The sequence below is a fragment of the Tasmannia lanceolata genome, unplaced genomic scaffold (assembly GCF_043159265.1).
Source record: "Tasmannia lanceolata isolate RefF3 unplaced genomic scaffold, GAP_Taslan_0.1 ptg000003l, whole genome shotgun sequence".
Classification (NCBI taxonomy): domain Eukaryota; kingdom Viridiplantae; phylum Streptophyta; class Magnoliopsida; order Canellales; family Winteraceae; genus Tasmannia; species Tasmannia lanceolata.
In genome coordinates, this window is record NW_027518680.1 from 14,699,604 (window position 1) to 14,721,359 (window position 21,756).

General features: G+C 35.9%; 1 protein-coding gene across 1 annotated transcript; it reads left to right on the forward strand.

Moving 5' to 3' along the window:
• Positions 1-1,092: 1,092 nt before the first annotated feature.
• LYK3 (protein kinase family protein / peptidoglycan-binding LysM domain-containing protein) lies at positions 1,093-19,690 on the forward strand. Its single transcript, XM_077361684.1, has 11 exons — positions 1,093-2,436; positions 4,692-4,775; positions 7,182-7,481; positions 9,831-9,976; positions 10,887-10,976; positions 11,064-11,169; positions 12,113-12,264; positions 12,355-12,452; positions 12,835-12,982; positions 18,841-18,948; positions 19,335-19,690. The coding sequence occupies exons 1-11, from the start codon at positions 1,848-1,850 to the stop codon at positions 19,497-19,499; spliced, it is 1,986 nt and encodes a 661-aa protein (XP_077217799.1). The 5' UTR covers positions 1,093-1,847; the 3' UTR covers positions 19,500-19,690.
• Positions 19,691-21,756: the final 2,066 nt, after the last annotated feature.

Here is a 21,756-nt window from a genome sequence, read left to right on the forward strand (position 1 = left end):
ACTTAATTAACTACTTTTCTAATTGGCGCGCTATTGAGATCATCTTGGGAATTGTAACAGCCTTTTAAAACTAATTAAAAATAAATTAGTTATAGAGTTACTTTTAGGATCAATTGTAAAAAGGGATTTGATAGGGACCATTTCCTAGACCTGCTGTTGCATGAGAGAGCAACCACATCACATGAATTAAATCAATAACACAAAGTCAATGGAAAAGTGAGCCCAAGCCCATAAGGCTGCTCTCTCATGCAACAGCTGGTCTGTGAAATGCATTCTGCGATGGACCCTAGCAAATCTCTTTGTAAGAAAGCAATTTGTTGGTCTCACAGAGGGACACAAAGAGGCATATATCCTTAATCTTTTTATTTCCTACATTTTTCTTGTTTTTTCTCTTTCCAAATTCCCTCAGGCTCTGTTCACTTCTTTTTCCTGGTGCTGTTTTTCCTGGAAAACAACCTTTTTTTTCCCTGACAAGACCTTGACAAGACATAATTTTTGTGTTCACCTCTTTTCCAGGGAAAAATATTATCAGATGTAGAATTTCTTATTTAAAAGCTGAAAATGACGTGAAAATTAACCTTTTCCCTGTTACTCGAGATTTGGTTTCCGATTAAATATATCGGAAATAGGCTTTCCAAGGAAAACAATTCTTTGACAGTTTCCCTTGATTCCTTTTCCTTCTGCCACGTCACCTGGCAAGGAACTTTCCGGGGAAAAGAAGTGAACAGAGTCTCATTTCCCTACTTTTCTGGCTTTCTCTTCTCCTCCACTCAACGAACATACCATGCAAAAGATAAAGATTATATATCAACGGCCTAAGATCATCCAATCAATGAGTCATTAGGATCAATGGATCTGATCACACAAAATTTGGTAGAAGTGAGACCATATAAGTCTCATTTAGGAAGGAGTGTAAAAGTGGCTTTCTTTTTAGCATTTTCCTTAAATATGTCTACAGCAAGTGGTCTTACTAAAGTTTTTTGTTGGCTTTATATTCAGTAACAATAAGGGCAATTACGTAATTTGTGGCTAAAAAAAATCTCCCCGCCTTTTTTTTATTTTTTTTCCTTTTTTACAATAACCGTAACAGAAATTTGCAGAGTTCCGTTCTCTACTACTTAGAAATCCAAATCCCTCACTCTCACTTCCATTTCCTTCTCAAATCTCCTCCTAATTCATCTCAAATTCCTCTAAATTTCATTTCAATCTCATCCATTTTTATCTCTAATTTTCTTCTCTTCAAATCACTTCATCTTCCTCCTCTCAACTCTCCACAATTTTCATCTAAATTTCTCATCCCTAACCCATTTTCCTTCAATCTCCACCTTTTATGCTTCGATTTAACCTCTTGAATTTCATTTCTTTTCGAAAACTCAGTATTCGCTGTTGATTTCATAAACCTGTAATTTGCTTTTAATCTGTTTTTCCACTACAGATCTGCTGAGTTTTGAGGAAGTTTGGTTATTTTTCTTATTTTCTTTTCAATCTCCACCATTTTTTTTATGAAAATTCATTTCTGATTTTGATTTCGTAGTTGAATTTCTTCTACCTCTGTTTTTCTATCTTTTTTTTTAGTACTGCAATTTAGGTTTTTTCACATACTTCATCTTCATTGTTTTTGTTTTCTGACCTGTTTTTGTTTTCATTTCCTTGATTTCCATCAAAAATATGTTTCTTGCCTGTTTGTTTGTTCCGAACCTAAAAAACTACCTGTTTTTGCCTGTTTTTTTCAGATTTAGTTGTTAACTAGAAAATTCTCTGTAATACTCCATTGATTTTCTTCTCTTCATTTGAAAATTCTGGTCTCTGTTTTCTTTGAAGCACATCACCTCCTTTAACAAAAATCCATGGACTTTCTTCTGTTTTCTGTAACTATTCTATTCTTATTTCTTAACCTGAACTCTTCAAATTCTTCTACAACACCATTGAATTGTTCTGAAACCACTCGCGTCTGTACCTCCTTTATTGCCTTCAAGGCAAACCAAAATGAAACCCTAGCTGAAATTCAGAGCATGTTTGATGTCTTTCCTGAAGATGTTACAGTAGAGGATGATACTCATCAGTACCTATTCATCAGGAAGAATTGTTCGTGTTCTTTGCCGAGTAAGAAGTATTTGAGCAACACAACTTTTACTGTGAAGAAGGATGTGAAGTTTGTGTATAAAATGGTTGGGGATGCGTATGAGGGGCTTGCGTTTTTGCCCAATTCGACACGCCCAGCGCGTGCTGGTGCAGTGATTTCTCTGCATTTATTGTGCGGTTGTTCGAGCGGGTTGTGGAATTATTTGATGAGTTATGTGATGCAAGATGGGGATTCTATTGAATCACTGGCAAGTAGATTTGGTGTGAGTATGGATAGTATTGAGAGTGTGAATGGGATTGCTGATCCTGATAATGTTTCAGTTGGGTCAGTCTATTATATACCCATGAATTCAGGTTTGTTTTGTTCTGCATTTGTTTTTTATTTTTCTTGGACTTGATTAGCTATAATTTGTTTGAGAAAATGGTTGGGTTTTAGAATTATGCTTGTGAACATAATTTCTAAACAAGGCCCTATTCGTTTTTATCCTGCCTTTTCTTTTTGGTTAGCTGGTATTTGTAGACGGTAAGCAGGGACAACTGAGAGATAGAATGCAAGATGTACTCATTGGTGTTCTTATTTTCAGTTTTAAGGAACTTTAGAAATTTTGGAAGTTGATGAACCTTAGAAACTCATATTGGGAATTCATATCGGGTAGCGACTAAGTCAATCTGGTCAAATTTGGTCAAGTATGATCAAAAGTCATCTTGAGCAAGTGGAGACAAAGTTTATCCGAGGTGACCAAATGAGTTTCAGTTCAACTCTGACAAAGTTGCGGCTAGATTTGGTACCCAAATTTAGCATTTCATTAAAGATCAAAATTTTGGTGAGTACTGTTCTTGCAATTTGCCAAACAATTATTGTTTCATCTCGAAGTTTTCAGGATGAACAGCGTATCTCCATTCTCCACAATACTTAGAAGAACACTAAGAGAAGTGAATTATGAATTGCATAGTGCCACATAGGTGGTTTCTGTTTCTCTCAGTTTTGTTTGATCAGTGTTTTTTTTTAGTTTTAGTACACTCCATAATTATGATGGCATTCAGAACATGAGAGGTGTTAACCATGTGTATATGCACTATAAATAAAAAGGGAAAAATAAACATATCTCAAACAATACAAGCTGCTACAGGAAAGTAGATTAGAAAGGATAGAAACCCCCTTGATTACATGTGCATTTTAAGCGGTAGTTTCCCTTTTCTTGTCACCATGAATTTGCCTCTTATGTGAAAGTGGGATGCCATGTGAGAAACATCAATTTTAGACAGACTATTTAATGAAATATTTGAAAACTAGGTTTTAGATGCCCCACAGGAGGATGGTCATCAAACCTGGATTTTAAAAATTAATATCAATTCCATATACCTGAATTAACTTGGAAGAAATAATAATCTCACTGTTTCTTGCCAAGTTGTTGGAAACTTTGTCAGATATGTGGTGTTAAGACCTGTAATTCCAATCAACTGATATGCCTCTAGTACTTTAAAGTCCCAATTTCGTAAGAACTCTGCATCTTGATGTTGTTGCTAGCATGTCAACAAATCTTTCATTTGGGCTCAAAGTTCCTACGGTTTTTAAATGCTTTGAGGGGTAGTATGTGGAAGCTTATGGAAAAGCATCCAAGAATCTATTCAAGTCTTGATTCGAGCTAAAAATTCTAGAGAAGGTTTCTCAAAATTCATTATAATTAAGTGCTAAAAATTAGAAGAACTTCATCATAACGTTCAGAAACTTAGATACCACTCAGAATCAGTTTTCTTATCGACTGATTTATGAGTTTGGCAGGTTCTGTTAAGTATTGTCCAAGATGATTTTTCAAATGGCTGAATTTTTATTTAGGTTCTGTGTTCAAAGCCCAGTCAAGCTGAGATGACTTGGTCGGGTTGAACTAATCTATGAAATTTTTAACTTTGGTTAACTATCTGTGGGGTCTACAAAGGACTTAATATGAGTTTCAAAGTTCTGGCCAAATTAGGAGCTCACATCTCCAGAGTCCACATATGCCTATGTGTAACATTTTCGTTCACGCTCCTGAGTTCTGAAATTCTGTTTGCCTTCTTAGCAATCTGAGATTCCAAGGTTCCATTTAGTTCCACAGTTTGATTCATATGATAGCTTTGTTTCCAAAGTTTAGTGTTCGATTCAATTTTTATGTGCAGTTCAAACTTCAAATACATGCACCATCTATGTCACTATTAGCTATTATTGAGTCAAGGAACTTGTTGTGAGTTTGTTGTCACTGGACATCCATGATTTCTGTGAGAAAAAGAGTACTCTTGCATTTTTTTTTTTACTAAACCTACTTTACAATTTTTATCCTTACAAGATTTGCAATAACTTGTAAAATGCTTAGTCCTTGGACCGATTTTATCAGTTTGACTGTTTAATAGAAAATCTTTTGATGTTGCTAAAAATTAATTTACGTTGAATTTGTTAACATCTGAATATTTTACATTTGTTGATATCATTTTCTATGGTTATCTAATGTATTAATGAAATTTAAAATCTTAATCTTTACCTTTGATTCCAACTCTATTTCTGACTGCTGGATGTGCAACTATCCTCACCTTGACGTGTGACTTTACTCATGGCAGTAAACCTGTTTTTGCAGTTCCTGGAGAGCCTTACGCTATGGATAAGAGTATTTCTCCTGCTTCGGCTCCTGCTCTGGTTCCATCTGTTGAAATTTTCTCAGGTATGAATGATTCATAGTTTGATCTATATGTTTTGAACATTTTCTTGGAAGTTTTAAACTAGTTGCAACTCATTTTATGAAGCTACTTGTGAAACAACTGGTTACTCCAATAGCTTATGCTGATGGAGAAGGCGTTATTTAATCTTTTATACTTTAAAACTCCCCCTCACATGTGGCCCCTCTTTCTAGGGTTGGCCTACACGTGGCACATGTGGCCCCTCTTTTGGGTTTGGCCATTACATGTGGATTTTTGCTATCCGGGAGGTTTGAACTCAGGACCTTTGGATCTGATACCATTTGTAGGGAATTTAACCGGGTAGAACTCACCCCTCAAAGCTAGCCGTTAGAGGGAGGGTGCCCATTCCCTTATAACCCATTCCCATCCACTTAACTTATCCGATGTGGGACGATTTGCTTTTGCGTGGAACCTCAACAATCTCCCCCTCCACGCGGAAGCCCCTCCACGAGGCGGCAAAGTGGGAACCACGAGGCGGCAACGTGGGAACCACGAGATACTACACCGGGTTTCCGAGATCTTCCCCGAGGGACATTTCCCCGCCCTCGGAGACAAACCGGGGTTACCACGCCCTAAGCTCTCATACCATGTGAACAACCGGTTACTCCAATAGCTTAGGCTTTAATCTTTTATACTTTAGCACTACTAAATAATGGACGTCAATTGTTGATACTATTTATTTTGGGAATGTTATCAGCACTATGGTATTTTGATGAGGGTACTCCTCACTTTATTCAAAATACGGTATGGCCAGCACCATCGGACGATCCAAACCGTCCATTAGATGGGCCATAGTCTAAATAGGTCATGCCCCAAAAATCATTTGCATAGGTTGATCCTAGCCCTCCGATCTATAGAGGGTTAGGATCTACACTCTAACATTCAGATCGGAGGGTTAGGATCAACCTATGTAAATGATTTTTGGGGCACAACCTATTTAGGCTGTGGCCCATCTAATGGATGGTTTGGATCATCCTATGGTGCGGGCCATACCGTACTTTTAATAAAGTGAGGAGTGCCCTCATCAAAATACAGTAGTGCTGATAACATTTCCCTTTATTTTTTGGGTGATCTTGCAATTTGACAATGGTTGACAATTCAAACTTGTGCAAGGGAAAGTGCTTATACGATCCCGAACATTTTAAGATAAATGATATTTAAAAAGCAAACTAGCATGTTTCTACTTTCCAGCCTTATAATCCAGTAATAGCTAGAATCTTTAAAATTTTCTCCCCTGTTTCAGCATTCATTTGTGGGAAATTTGTGACCACTGTAAATTTCTGTCGGTATTCATAATTGAATCATAATAATTAAAACAAATCTCTGATTAATAATATATTGTAAACTTCAGCCTCTTTTGGTTGCCTCTTTTGGTTTACTTCTTTTATTTTGCTTATTTAAGAACAGTTTGTAAATACTGATTTAAAGTATGAAGGAGAAGGAACCCAATCATTGCACTTGTTCTATTCACTTATTATCATGAAGAGTGTTGCATGGTGCCTTATATACTAAGCCTAAATATTAGAAATTAGACATATACCATCAATGTGTAATTACAATAATCCCATGCTTTCCCATGATTGCTTTAACACTACTCCTTAAGCTAAACTGTTCCTTCAAACATTTTCAGCTTGTTAATCAAGTAAGCATGACAATCAAAGGAAATGGAACCTATGTCACCATGAAAGATTGAATTCTGTGAAATCTTGATGTCATTATGATGTCATACATCCTCCTGTAAGCATTGGAGACCCAATAGAAGAACCAAGGCATGAGAGAAAGAGGGGTGGAGATATCAAAAGGCTACTCAAAGGAAATGGAGCCAATGTCTCACGAAAATGGGGCTTACTCTCTTATTTCATTGGAGTTTGTTTAAGTTGTTTTAAGTTAAGTTGATAGGCCCATGCCTTTTATTTCTTTTAAGTTAATAAGTTAAGTTAGGATGGGGAACATTATCTTTTATTTCTTTTAATTCATTAAAAAATAGTAAATTAAGTAAAGTTTGAATAAAAGAGGATCTACTTCACTATTGATCTTTGGGTTGCTATTTTAGTATATTTAATCTTGTATCAGCTTCCATAGTTGAAATTGGGAAAATTGAAGGATTCATCAACCATCTCATCTCAATGAAAAAAATATACTTGGAATACTAGTTTGATTATATATACCTGATTAGATTGTATGCTCAAATCGACAAATCCCCAGAGCCTCAAAATAGCCCATATGCAAAATTAAGTTTTTCTTTTCCTCTTTTTATTTTATTCTATTTTCTCGAAGGACTTCCCCACTCTGTCACTTTAAGCTGTCACCCTCAGTTATCATGTTATGTTACTCTGATTTCGTGTGTTGTGAATAAGAAAATATAGGCTTACATGTTACCTGTTTTGCAGCGAATCAAGGGCATCATTCTGCACATTTCCCATATGGATGGGTTATAGGGAGCACGGGAGTTGGGCTGGTTTTGTTTCTTGCTACTTTACTAATCTGTATTTCATGCAAGTCATTTATATGCTGCACGCAAGTTCCAGGGAGTCATGCAAAGGATCCTGATGGCAAGGTCGCTCATAAATTTCACATCCTTCAAAGGACAAGTTTCTGTTATGGTTCAGGAAGGTACCTCTGCTGCAAGTCTGGAAACTGGAAGGCTCCTACTGGGGATACTAGCAATCACCAAATAAATATTCCTAAAGGTTCCAAACTATTCATTAGATTGTACTTCAGTCAAACTATTAATTATTAGCTTTGCTCCAAAGTCAATCTGTTGTAAATACCATTTATTGTAATGTTTTCTCTGATAATCTAAACCAAAAAAGTTTTTAGCTTAGAGGTGTATACAATTCCTTCATACTATCTCTTAGGTTCTGATTTGTGATCAGCAGAATACTACTGTCTTGACAATTTTTAATCTCATTACGAAGTAGCAGTATTTTTTCTTCTAGAAACGCTGCCTTGGAGACCCAATTTTCCCACTTATAACCCTAGTTTTTCCTCACAATTTTCATGATGATGCTATGCTTTTCAACTGAAAAATTTACCCAACTGTAGCCATAGATTGGTGATGCAAAGCATATCGCAGAACAGAAGCTGCACTTTTGCTGCCTTAATATGTAATATTTTTCATTTGATGCACCTGGTTGAAGTATATCATTTGAACTTTCATGCGACTGATCCTTATCAATGCAAAAATGAACAGGCCATTTGGAATACAGCATTGAAGTTACATGATTTGGACTTGCCACAGGGTTGTTTTTGCTTACAATTTGTCATGAACTTATCAAACACATGCATGTGCATACACATACAGATCATTGATAGCTATGTGCAAACACATCTTGGCTAAAGATAGCTAGACCAGATGAAATTTACATTATGTAAACTTGACATGTAATTAAATTTTTATCTCTTGTCTTTGGTATGGATATGAAAAATTGTCACATGATGGTTGCCTGTTCTGTCTGGTATGAGTGCACGGTCCATGAATACTTTTTTAATATGTTTTTTAATATTTATATCACCTTTCTGCTAGAGAAAATAATTACATTGAACCCCAAGCTAATAAATGATTCTCGAGTTCTAGTAAAGAAGCGAGATAATTCGGTGCAAAATCTTATTGTGATTTCTGAAAGATGTAAATCAAGAGTCAAGAGTCAAGAATTTTTGGAAATCTATAACAGAGCATTTACAGAACATTTTTGTAATCCTATAATTTAATTTTTGGAAATCTATAACAGAGTATTTTGAGAGCATTTTGGTAATCCTATAATTTCAACTAGCACAATGAACATTTTGGTAGTCCTATAATTGCACCTAGCACAATTTAAATTAAAAAACCATAAAAATATATAGTATTATATAGAATAGAATGTTGGAATTTTGTAACCATAATAACTTTAAAAAAAATAAAAAATTGTAACCATAATGGTTCCATATAAAATAGGGAAGGGGTTTCCTAGTTGTAGGAGAAAAGTTTTATAATTGTTTTAGGAAATGCTTTAGAAATGGGTACAGATACAATTGTAGAGGTAACAAGTGTGGTGACATGCGAAGAGCTTCTTGGCAACCATAATTCAAATACGCATACATATTGAATAAGGAAAGTGTATGTTCACTGTAGTCATGCAAAAATATCCAAGCATATGCATGCAAAATCATTGGGATGAACTTTTTTTTGCTATTAATTGCCACTTTTTTCCCTCATAGGCTATAATTTTTGGCTAGAGAGTATAAGATACATGTTTTCCATCCTGGTCATATGGAAAGTTTCAATAAAGCTACCCTGATAAGATTTTATCCTTTCATCCTATATTATTACTGCTATTATTATTATTATTATTATTATTATTGATGTTCTTTCTGTTGTTATTATCATTATTATCATTGTCATTATTTTTATGCATGCATTTTAACATGTGTATATGCATGCTTCTCATTATTAGTTAAAGTATAACATTTGAAAGATTCAAACGACATGGAAATGAGGTGTCAAACACAGTGACCTGTAAAACCCAATTAGTGACTTAGCTGTAAACTCATCTGCTGACATTGAAAATTACATTCCTATATAAATGTCAGTTCACAGAAGCATGAAATATATCTAACTTTGTCTAGATAAATATAAACACATTGAAGCTAATGTAAATAGTGCAGTAAATCATATTAAACTACACAAAAAAGATAAATCGAGGTTTTTTTTTTAAATCATATTAAACTACACAAAAAAAGATAAATCGAGGTTTTTCTCCAACTGTTTGTCTCTGAGTGCTCAACATATGGACACATTGGGTGTCAAAGACATCAATTTTTTTTAAATAGGCCATAATTATTACATAGGACATTGGCATCTTGAGATAACTTCTCTAATGGTGTTTGAACATATTTTGTCGTGGTGGTTACGCCATTTCTTTGCAACATTCATTGTCTTACCTGTGCAACATAGTTTTATTTGCTTATTATGCTACCTTTGTTGTAATGATCTTATTTCTGTTTCCCTTTTAGCTTCTGATATGAAAAATATAAATTTCCCCTCTCACATCGTGCAGCTATGTTGACTGATGCACTTGACATGGAGAAGCCTGTTGTTTTCACATATGAAGAAATTCTTTCTTCAACTGATAGTTTCTCTGATTCAAATCTGCTTGGTCATGGGACGTATGGTTCTGTATATTATGGAGTTCTTCGGGATCAGGTCTGAAGCTGCATCTACTTTTTTGCTTTTGATATGGTGTATACATATGGTTCTTTCTGTTGAAAACAGAGATCAAAGCACAAAGTTCTGATACCAGTTGTTGAATAAAAGAGATCAAAACCCAAGAAGCAAAACTCAAGAAACACAAACCACACAAGGAGGATGAGAGAAAATTTCTCTTTGAATATTATTCAAGGCACATAACCGTACACCACTTCTGTACTTTAACGTTTTTCTCTTCTCACATATTCACATTTTACACTTTCTTTTTATATAGAAAACCGAAAAGGAACCTAAACCTACTTAGGAATCAAATCCAATTGAAATCCTCCACTTTCTACAAGTAATAAAATTATCTACTTTGTAAAGACTTTTAATTAGAAACTAACCATGTTTCTTTCAAAACTAAAACAGCATCAACAAATTAAAAACCACTTTCCAAAACCAAATTCGAAACTTCTTTATTACCAAATTAAGATCATAGTTTAAACTAGGAAAGATCCATGTGTGTGGGCCTGTGTCGCCCCGGCCCCTCCGATGCCCTTTGTAGAGTTGGCGATGACTCTAAACACTTTCTTCATTTACTTCAAATCTGCTTGATGTTACTCGAGGGTTTTTTTTTTCCCTTTTTGATAACTAAGATAGGGTTTGGGGAACGCACCCTACCAGTTTGTTAATGATGAATGTGATGCTTTTATATTATTTATACTATTTTCCTAGCCAATCTCCTCCCGAGTAGATATGGGGATTGAAGGGAAATTTCTAGGTTGTGCAACCTGCTTGGACATCAAAAGTAGATGCAAACCTACTAAGTTTAACAACATGTGAATAGATGCCTAATCAACCTGGGAACTTAAGTTTTCGAGTTTTGCTCCTTGTCTTTGGCACTAATGACTGTTAATCCTTTTAGGAAGTTGCGATCAAAAGAATGACTGCTACAAAAACCAAGGAATTCTTGGCAGAGATGAAAGTTCTCTGTAAAGTTCATCATGTGAATTTGGTATTGCTCGTATTTTCTATTATTATTTTAACTTTATTTATCTCTTATACCAGATTATGATCCTGAGTTTGACTTTGTTTTGTCAAGGTAGAATTGATTGGTTATGCAGCAAGTGATGATGAGCTCTTCCTCATTTATGAGTATGGTCAGAAGGGTTCACTTAGAAGTCATCTACATGATCCTCAAAACAAGGGTAAGATCACATTTAACTGATCCAGTAGCTATGTACTTGCTTTGTGACTTCACTAGTTTTTGTTTAGAAGATACTTCTTTACTAAAGCAACATGTTACAACGTGCTTGAATGTTAATAGCGATGGAAATTTGTTGGAAAATGCATCTGGAATTGACTCACAACGAAAATGAATCCTTGTTCTTTCTTGATGTATGCAAAATCATGTTTTAGTTTTATATATTACCAAGCCACATTGAATAATTTAAATGACAAGTGATGTGAATCTTCATGGCAAGTGGACAAGGACACACATTGTACTTTGGCTTTGTCAACTGAACTACAAATGAAGAATCCGTCATCTTATGTACTTCGACTATTAGAGTCCTGTAAATTGGTATTAAAACCATTAATTTTTTTTACAGAATGAGAAACAGAAAATAGAGGTTTTTGCTTGTTTTTCTCTTTTTTAGTTTCATTAAATTTCATCATTAAATTTGGATTTACATAAATAATCACAAAGAGATGACATAACACCTTTTAAAAAACTTACTTTGAATAATAGCATACTTCAATTACCTTATTAATGATACTTAAATCAAGGCCATGGACAATAATTGTTTCAACCACACACGTTTCAAATTAGTCAAGGCATTCCACTGAATTTTGCCTCAGCATTTGACCATGTAACTACATATATTTCTTGCTCTTCCATGTGATTTTCTATCACATTAAAATTATTAGCCATAATTTGCAAGCGAGCTCTCCTTTTTCTGGATAATATATCTATGCATCCATAGTTTCACTTTCACCCTATACTTATAAATTTTCTCACACCTACAATGTCGCAAAGACACTATGTCCACATGTGAATTACCACACGACTATGGGTCCGAGTGCTTGTGCATGTATGCATTTATATGTGCATCTGGTTCTAATATTTTCCGATGACCATTACATATTCAGGTCATACATCCCTTTCTTGGATCGCTAGAGTTCAGATTGCAGTTGATGCTGCTAGAGGTCTGGAATACATTCACGACCACACTAAAGCTCATTATGTTCATCGAGACATCAAAACAAGCAACATATTACTTGATAGTGCATTCAGGGCAAAGGTTTCCCCAAATTTAGATTCAATGATTTCACATTTACATTGGACATTTAATTTCTTGTGCTGACTATGTTCCTCTGCTCATTTCATGTAGATTTCAGATTTTGGACTGGCAAAACTTATAGGGAAAGTTGGTGAAGGAGAAGCTTCAGCTACAAGAGTTGTAGGAACTTTTGGATATTTGGCTCCTGAGTAAGTTAATCTGGAAGCATTAAATCAGCGAGGCTTGTTAAAGTATAGAAGATAAAATAACGCCTTCTCCAATGGCTTAAGCTTTTGTAGTAATTGGTTGTTTCACATGGTATCAGAGCAAATTCCTGGGTTCAAACCTCCTTGATATTGAAAATCCACATGTAAGGCAAACCCAAAAGAGGGGCCACATGTGCCACGTGTAGGCCAACCCTAAAAAAAAGAAGGGCCACACATGAGGAGGAGTTTTAAAGTATAAAAGATAAAATAACGCCTTCTCCAACAGCTTAAGCTTTTGGAGTAGTTGGTTGTTTCACAAGACTTAAAACAATTCCTTCCAGGAGTAAGCTTTCATTCACAGATTTGTTATTTTGGTTCTTCACAGGTACTTGAGTGATGGCCTAGCCACCACAAAAAGCGATGTGTATGCATATGGTGTTGTTCTTTTTGAACTAATATCAGGAAAGGAGGCAATAACACGAACCGAAGGCAAGATGTTGTCCAATCCTGAAAGACGCTCTTTGGCATCTATTGTAAGTTACATTTTTGTAGCCATTTTATAATACATTCCGTGTTGATACACACAAGCTTTTGCTAACAGTTCTTGACAACTTACTTTCCAGCTATCTTCACATATGTAATTCCGCCAATTGTTTAACATTGAATAGAAATTAAATACATGCTTACTAGCTGGAACCCTATCTGTGATTATGAACACTAATCATTCGGTGTCCGCTTGATAGACTTTGAAACAGGTAATTATCGTTGGCTGGAACCAATTTTGAAGTTAGATATGAGCGATAGCACCTTTGCCTAGCTAATGTATTTCACATCCCATGTTCTGAATTTTTTCCCTTAGCAGAATGTCATGTTTTGAAGATCATCCTGAAAGAAATAGAGGAAGAGGATAATAGAAAGGCTGAATTACCAATGTATTCTTTTTTGCTTCTAATCCCTCAAAGTCTAGAAGTGTTAAGGAAAGAGTCAAACTTTTGTATGAACATGAATCTGCGGAGAGCTAATGGACGCCCAGTAGGATAAGGAAAAAATAATGGAAAAGAAAAGGGAAAATTTTCAAATAAGTGGCATGGTGGCTTTCAGGAACACATCACATGAGGTGGCCCCATACTTCGTCTACTGTGCTTTTACCATTAAAATGAGAAATATGATGAAAGAGGGTTTTACGAATGAGATGTGGAATTTAAGTAGGAGTTTCTGAATTCACTTTGCCATTATATCTTCAATTTCAGGGTTGCCATGTTTCCTTTAATTTTCAAAGATGAAAAGTAGTGGGTATAGACATATTGTTGCTTGGATGTCCTCGCTTGAAAACTAAAAAAAGGGCTCAGATATTCTAAGGTTGTGAGTCATTTAACAATGCAAAAGTTGCATATCTTTGCCTAATGATCCATAAAGTTAAGGTTCATTATGTACAACATGATGCTTGTCACTAGACGGTATAGGTAAGATCACCAATAGACGATACTTGCTACTTTTCATCCTCTGTTCGCCCCAACACTTGTGATGCAGGAGCATCCCCTTGGAAAGACAATCAGCCGAATTAGCTCCTTCGTGTAGCCTTTGTTTTTGTGTTTTTACTTTATCCGAGCTTGTAGGGTAGTAGCTATTTTGGGATTCTTTCATATCCCCTTAGGTCTTTTAACATTAGTAGGGCTGTTTTGGTCTTTTTACAATGTAAGGGCTATCATATAAAGCCCTTGATGATGTCTTTTACCTTAGTTTTTGATGATTTGAGTTTTGGTAGAGAAATTTCTTTTTGAGGGGGAGCTTGACTCCTCTTGTATCTTCATCTTCTTTCTTGAGATAATGGAGTTGTTGAATACAAGAATTTCATTTCACCGACTCCGTGCTTGATTCGACCTCGTGCGTCCCCTCGCTTGTGGTAAGATTGAGCTCCGTATCCCTTTAAAAAAAATCCCAAAAAATTATAGATTTGATTTCAGCCTGATCTAGAAATTACGCCTCCGATCATGCTCTACGTCAACTTGGGCATATTAGGTTCATGTTTTGGCTTGGACACCCTTGCAAGAGTTTCAGCAACTCAACTGCTTGGGTGTCATCACTTAGTTGATGCATGTCCGGAATAATTTGCATAAATTACACGGATTCAGTTCTACAAATGATAATACTTCTGACCTTGTAACTTCATCCAACTTTTTGCTATCCCTTTCAGCTAGTGCAATTCTTGGAATATGTACCCAGAGATTTTAGGATTCAATTTCAAACGTGGCATTGGAGTTGTTGAGGGTACTAGGGATTTGTTCCATGACATAAGCAGGAATTATAGTATAGATTTTTTTATTTTTTTTGGCTTGTTCCATTTGTTCCATGACATATGCTGATCACTTGCTGTTCTTGTGCTCGTCACACTTGGTTGAAGTTGAGGAGAATGATCAGTAAGAAATTGAGGAGAATGATTGTTGTCTTGAGCTCCATCATTTTCATATGGTATCAAAGCAAAATGTCATAGATGTGCGATTCCCTTGGTCATCTTCTCCATTTATCCATGCCGTGGTATGCATTCTCCTTAATAGTCTTCAGCAATCACATGTTGGATTTTGTGAAGATTTTGTTACTCTTTCAGTCTAAGGCATTCAATTTTCAACTCTGCTGTCAAACCTTGGTTATCAATCTTGTTTCATTTCGTTCCGGTACAGCTGATTGGATCAAAACGTCCTGGTCAAAAACGTTTTGTGCTGGTCTGTTTCTTTCCGATTTACATGGGCTTATGGTACAATGTTGTCGAGTCAACAAAATAAAGTAATTTCCATATTTTGTAATAAACTTATATCAGGTGGAGGTATTACTCGATTCAAAAGGACATCTAGCAAGTGTTCCGAGTGAAGTGACATGTTAGTAGGTCCCTTCAAATGTAAAATGGAGAATTTCAAAATGTTTAGAAGAATACAAAAGAGGACAAAGAAATGTGATGTTAGTATTTGATGCAGCCGCATCTATTCATATCTCGAATATCTCTCATAAGAGAGTTATTCGGCAATCTGTATATATTAAAGATTGTGTTTCCTCCTAACTGCCATCTTTGAATTTAGCAAGTAGGATATATAGGATACTTGTTTTTAGGTATTTAGAAAGCATTGGAAACTTTAGTTAGTTTAGAAGAATAAATAGATAACTTTGTAGGTCTTTTATATTTAGTAATAGAGTTTTTTGGGACTCTTCCTTTGGGGGGTTTAAAAGCATACGTGACTTTTGGATTGGGGGAATTTTTGAATATGTTGGAGACATTTATTTCTTCTTTTGTTACGGTTTCACAAAAAACCGTCATTGAAGTTCTGAATATTGGGTTTTGTTCTACTGTTGCAATTCTTTCATTGCATTAGTATTAGTGGTGGAGGTTGGTAATCCATATGGTGCACCACAGGAAGTTGAGGAAGGTGAAGAGGATGACGATGAGGATGTTGGTGTTAGAATTAGTAGTTCTCTCATTAACTACATCAGGCTGTAAGGGAAAAGAAGTTGCAGAAGAGATGGGGAGTGGAAAGAGGACAAGAACTGTGGGGGATTAAAATAATATTTTGCACCACGGACGACTCTTGGAGCCCAATCAAGCATGAAAAGTGCTTTGGTAATGAAAGAAACTATCGATCGGACTAACATAGCGGTTGACATGCTTTGTTATGATCTCAACATCCTTCAATGTTGCCAATTTTTCATATTGGCAACCAAAGTTTGATGCAACGGGAGTTATAGGGCCAGATTATAGGGAACCCTCTTTTCATGACTTAGGAGGGCTTTTATTAAAGAAAACAGTGCATGAGATATATTAAACTTAGTAATCTATCTCATTTCGTTTCGTTTCGTTTCGGTACCAGATGATTGTAACGAAATGTCCCCGGTCAGAAATTTGTCCTGTACCGGTCTATTTCGTTTGATTTGTTCTATACCGGTTTGTTTCGTTTTGATTTGCACGGGGTGGTGCAATGTTGTTGTTTTTTTTTTTTTTGAATGATTGCCAATTTTATTAAAAAAAACCGAGATGGTCAAGATACAAGAGAACCAAAAGATAAAAATACATGAGGAACCAAAAGAAATCAAGGCGGGAGAGAGTAAAAAAGTGCAAAGGAATCTTTTGAGACCCCCAATTTAGCCAAGCAATAGGCCACCTTGTTCGCCGATCGACATACATGCTTGAAGGATAGATCAAAAGATATAATACAATATGAAATCTCATCAAAGTATCTATCAAATCTCCAAGAATTCCTTTAGGACCCCTTAAGCCACTTGATGACTTCAAAGAGTCCGCTTCAATCACTACCTTGTCCAATTAGAGGCCAATAGTTTGATGCCCTGATGGATTGCACGAATCTCCGCTTCCGAAGTGTCCGCTATCCATACGGGACCTGCAAAGGCCCTCCCCCCTTGGTCATTTCTCAGCACCCCCCCAATATCGGGTAGGCCTGGATTACCCAAGCTAGATCCATCGCAGTTTAGCTTAAGGAAGCCTATAGGCGGAGGTTCCCAAATTTGAGAAACAACTTTCTTGTTTTCCACGCTCATGCATACTTCATTCCAGCCTTCCCAAAAATCATACGCTGAAACAAATGAGAAGGATGGGAGAGCTTTTACCCAGAAGATTGTAAGTGCTACCATTTTAATGAAAAGGAAAGTGGGTTCCCTCACTTGGCCCTTGAATAGCCTCTCATTTCTTTCCTTCCATAATACCCAAATAGTGGCTAGAAAGGAAACGTATCACAAAATTTTCCTTTTTTTCTTCCAAGGGACCATAGACCAATTTTGGAGAACGTGCCACAAAATTTTCCCTTTTTTCTTCCAAGGGACCATGGACCAATTTTGGAGAAGTTCCATGATTGATACCAAATCTATTGAGGACCTTATCCCAAACCACCATCGCCACTTTACAATGACGAAGAAGATGATTTGCCATTTCACCTGCCTCAGTGCACAGTGCGCAATGATATACAATTATTATTTTCCTTTTCAAGAAATTCACTGTTTGAATCCTCCCAAGATAAGCTGCCCATCCAAAAAATCAACTCTGAGTGGGACTTGGATTGTCCAAACTTTGGCAATTTTTGCAGACGCAGGGCATACAACGTAGATAAAAAGATTTTATAGTGAAGTCTCCCGATGAGTTCCAGATCCAAACCCTTTTACACCCCCCCTGCCTTACGTAACCTTCTTCAAGGACTTCTAATAATCTGGCTATGGATGAGATCTCCCAGTCAAAAAGATTTCTTCTAAACAGTGGGATCCATACCACCTTGCCATCAATTTTTTCCATAAAGTCCTTTACCAACCCATCCTTATTCACTGCCATAGCAAACAGCTCCGGAAACATGTCTTTAAGAGTTTGATTCGAACACCATTTATCTAACCAAAACCAAATCCTGTTCCCATCATAGACCCTGAACCTTATGCCAGTCTCAAACAAGTGCCTGAATCTGGCTATGGTGCAATGTTGTTGATTCAACAAAATAAAGTAACTTGCATATTTTATAAAAATTTAAATTGGGTGGAGTTATTACTTGATTAAAGGGACATCTAATGGGTGTTCGGACCAAAGAAAAATGTTAGTAGGTCCCATTAAATGTAAAATGGAGACATTCAAAACTTTTAGAAGAATACAAAAGAGAAAAATCTAGAAAAACTATTGTTATGGCGGATGTTGGTAATCCATATGGTGCGCCACAAGAAATAACTAAAAATCCTGATGTGATGTTTCTTTTGCTGAGTAAGATAAATATTTTAAACGGAAAAAACAGAAAGAACAAAAAAAAGCTGCTGGGAATCCCTAATCAAGAAGGAGTTGGCAACATCAAGTTCTACTCTGATGTTATAAATGCTACAATTTTAATGCTATGCAATTTCACTTCTGTGACATCCTCCTATATAATTATTAATTAAACTGTCACATAGTGTTCATTGGCCAAAGATACCTGGTGCATTTTCTAGTGTAGGAAACATAGGAAATTTGAAGCTATGAAGACACGCGCTGACCTTTCATTAAAAACTCTTTCACCCTGATGTCTCTTAATTCCACTGCTTCTGATATGCACTTTGAAGTATTATCCACTCTTGTTGAAACTCTTCCTTTATTTCCGAAAAGGTATGACATCATGCTCGAGAGCTTACTCCAGATTTACGGATATGACTCGTGTAATGATTTTTAAATTTAATTCTATGAGCAGTTTAATATCTGCCAATATGTTTCATAATTTATTACTTTTGGATGTGCATATTTATCTGCACTCATATATTTTTTACATTTTAAATCTTAATTCATATCTGTAAATATTGTTTCCTTTCACCTCCACTTTTCTCTCAGCACAGCCGCTTGAGTATGCCATTTTTGTTAGAAATCACCTTCTCTAACAATGTATATTTCCAGATGTTAGCAGCTCTCAGGAATTGCCCAAGCTCAATGAACATGGAGAGCTTGAAAGAATGCATAGATCATAATTTGGTGGGTTTGTATCCTCATGACTGTGCATACAAGGTGAGCATCTCTACTGATCCCAATTTATATTATCAATAATTTGAAAAAAAAAATTCCCCCAGTAGTTTGGGTGTAAGGGTGTGCATCCTTCGGTGTCAACAGAAATGAAAAGTTAAACTTTTCTCTTGCAAAAACAACCGAGGTCTATGACTTGTAGATGAAGATTCTGTTGGGCATACGACTCAAAAGGGTCCAAGAACTTGACTGTGGATATGTTCTCATCAAACTATGAAATATATAGCCTATTGTGGACGATCTCTAAAAGCTAAATCCACAGTTTATCTAATCGAAATATGCAAGCAAGCAAAATAGTAGAATTCTAAGCTTGTGTATCAAATCTAAACTAATGCCAATTATAGTCACCTCTGATTTTTTTTTTCATGAAGATGGCCATGCTGGCGAAGCGATGCGTGGAGGATGATCCAATATTAAGGCCAGACATGAGAGAAGTCGTGATCTCGTTGTCACAGATCCTCTTGTCGTCTGTCGAATGGGAAGCCACACTAGCTGGGAACAGCCAAGTTTTCAGTGGCCTTGTTCAAGGAAGATGATGAGTCAGTTCCTTTTCCACAGTCCCCTCTTTTTCATCTTTTGTGTATAGTGGTAAAGATGGTCCATCATAGTAGCATCTTTGCTGCCAGAAAAGCTCTTTTTTGTAAGTTTTTTCTCCTTTTGTGTGTGAAAATTTTGATGTACTATATGTTGTTTATTGATTATACAAAAGGTGTGGTTGCTTTCGGTACGTATAAGCCGTTTGAAAGGCTTATTCAACGGGTTTTGCATTTGAAAATGAATTATCTTGTATTGAAATAAGTAGTAGTAAAATATCATACTATAGATATATGTTGCATGAGAAATAAGAAAATCATTGATTCATATTCTTAACATCAATGAAATTCATTCATAGTTTCCTAGTCATTAGAAAAATTACAAGTGAGGTTAATTTAATGATGCAAAAATGTTTTCTTATTGTGAATATATTTGGTGGTTTAGATGTTTATTCTTTCAATCTCTCTCTTAAGAAACAAATATGTTACACAAGTGTTTCATATGTTTAATAGAATTTTATGTCATAATAGCATTTCCTATGAATCTTAAGGGCTAGCTTTGGTGTCCATTTTCCGATCGATATGTGTTTTGGGTGCAATCTACGCGTGAAGTTGCAATCCACAAAGTGCACCCTTAGATTGAATTAGTTTGTACACTCAAAACTATAGACTTTAGTTCACACTTTTGACAAAAATAAAATTGGATTGCTTTGTTTCTTGTCTGTATCTTTTTGGTTTGAATCCCAGCTTACCTACCAAAAATGGGTTTCAATGATTCCTTTGAAAAAAAAATGATAGAGCCTCTTTGGATGCTTACTAGAATTAGTTCTTATTTGCCAATATAATTATTTTAGCCTACTGATATTTGCACATACTTGCACTGTCATGTTTTGACAACAGAAAGAACTCTTATTATCTTTTATTTTTTTTTAATTGGTTACTCTCTGAGCTTTGAAAGCCTTTGAGTCTTTGACAGCTGATAAAATAAGAAAAGACAAGGTGAGTTCACCCCATTGTCAAAACAGGGTAGTCCGAATATCAATAGCCTTATTGTAGTTTAATCTTATTTGCAAATAGGACATTAAGGTGTATTTGAAAGCCATTAGTTATATCATTTTAAAGACTACTAAAATCAAGGAAAACACTTCCGGAACTGGAATCCGTATGGAAAATAAAGACGAAAGTGACAGTTTGGTCATTTTCACTTTGGTTTTGGTTGTTTCATGGCATTAGAGCTATATTCCTTGTCTCTTGTCCTCTTGTCACAAGACTGAATTTGTCTTCTTCTTCTTTTGTTGTTTTTTTACAAAACGGATTCCTATTGTGCTAGCAACCCTGTAAAATCACTACTTGCAAATAATTCTTATAGAGGTGTCCAAAGAGGCCCTTATTGTTTCTTTTAAGATGTGGGGAGTGTGTCCATATTTAAATGCTTCACTTTCTAACTATCCCTTGTAAATATGCTAAGGATGTAACCTACTTATCAACTCAGTGGTGCCATCTTGATCCCTTGATCCCACCGGTGATGGGAAAAAGAAAAGAGAAACAATGAATACCAACCTGTAAATGAAGGCTGTTTGGATAGGTGGATTTTAGAATCCAGGTTTTTGTTTGATAGCGGTTTAAAACTCAATTATGGATTTTACAATCCATTATCCTGTATTGGATGTTAGAAATCCAGATTTTAGAAATCTCTCCTCCATCCTGAGATTTCTAAACCCTGGAATCACGGGACGATCTCCTACTCTCTTGCTCGACGAAAAGAGGGGCGAGAAATTAGAAAACACGCGACGGTCTCCTTCTTCTCTCGTCTCCCATCTATGATTTTGAGGAAATCCAAGATTTTAAAATATTGATATCCAAGTTTGAGAATGAGGTTTCCTAATCTCCAACATTATATTTTCAAGAAATAAGGGCCCGTTTGGATGTCTCATATTTTGAATTTAGATTTGGAATTGAGTTTAAAATACAAAATGAATAGATCCGCCAGCTTAGGTTGAGGGAAGGGGGTACTTCCTAGTGGAGGGGAGAGGTTGAGGAGCAAAGATTGTGAAGGAAACTGCAGATATGTGGATTTCCAATTTCTTATTTACACTGCATATTTTGAAATCTGATTTTTTCCACTGTCAATCACTGAATTGGAAATCCAAGAATTTCATCTGGATCCAATTCGCAATGCAAAAAGGGCTGCAGATGCGAGGAATCCAAATCAAAATCTATTCGGCATCCAAACGGGCCCTTAAGGAACATATTGTCAATT

Excerpts from the sequence above, each read along its gene's own strand:
- LYK3 (XM_077361684.1), top strand. The coding sequence starts at position 1,848 with ATGGACTTTCTTCTGTTTTCTGTAACTATTCTATTCTTATTTCTTAAC. Across the intron at positions 4,776-7,181 it reads ATCTGTTGAAATTTTCTCAG|CGAATCAAGGGCATCATTCT; the intron begins GTATGAATGATT and ends CCTGTTTTGCAG. Across the intron at positions 12,453-12,834 it reads TTTGGATATTTGGCTCCTGA|GTACTTGAGTGATGGCCTAG; the intron begins GTAAGTTAATCT and ends GGTTCTTCACAG.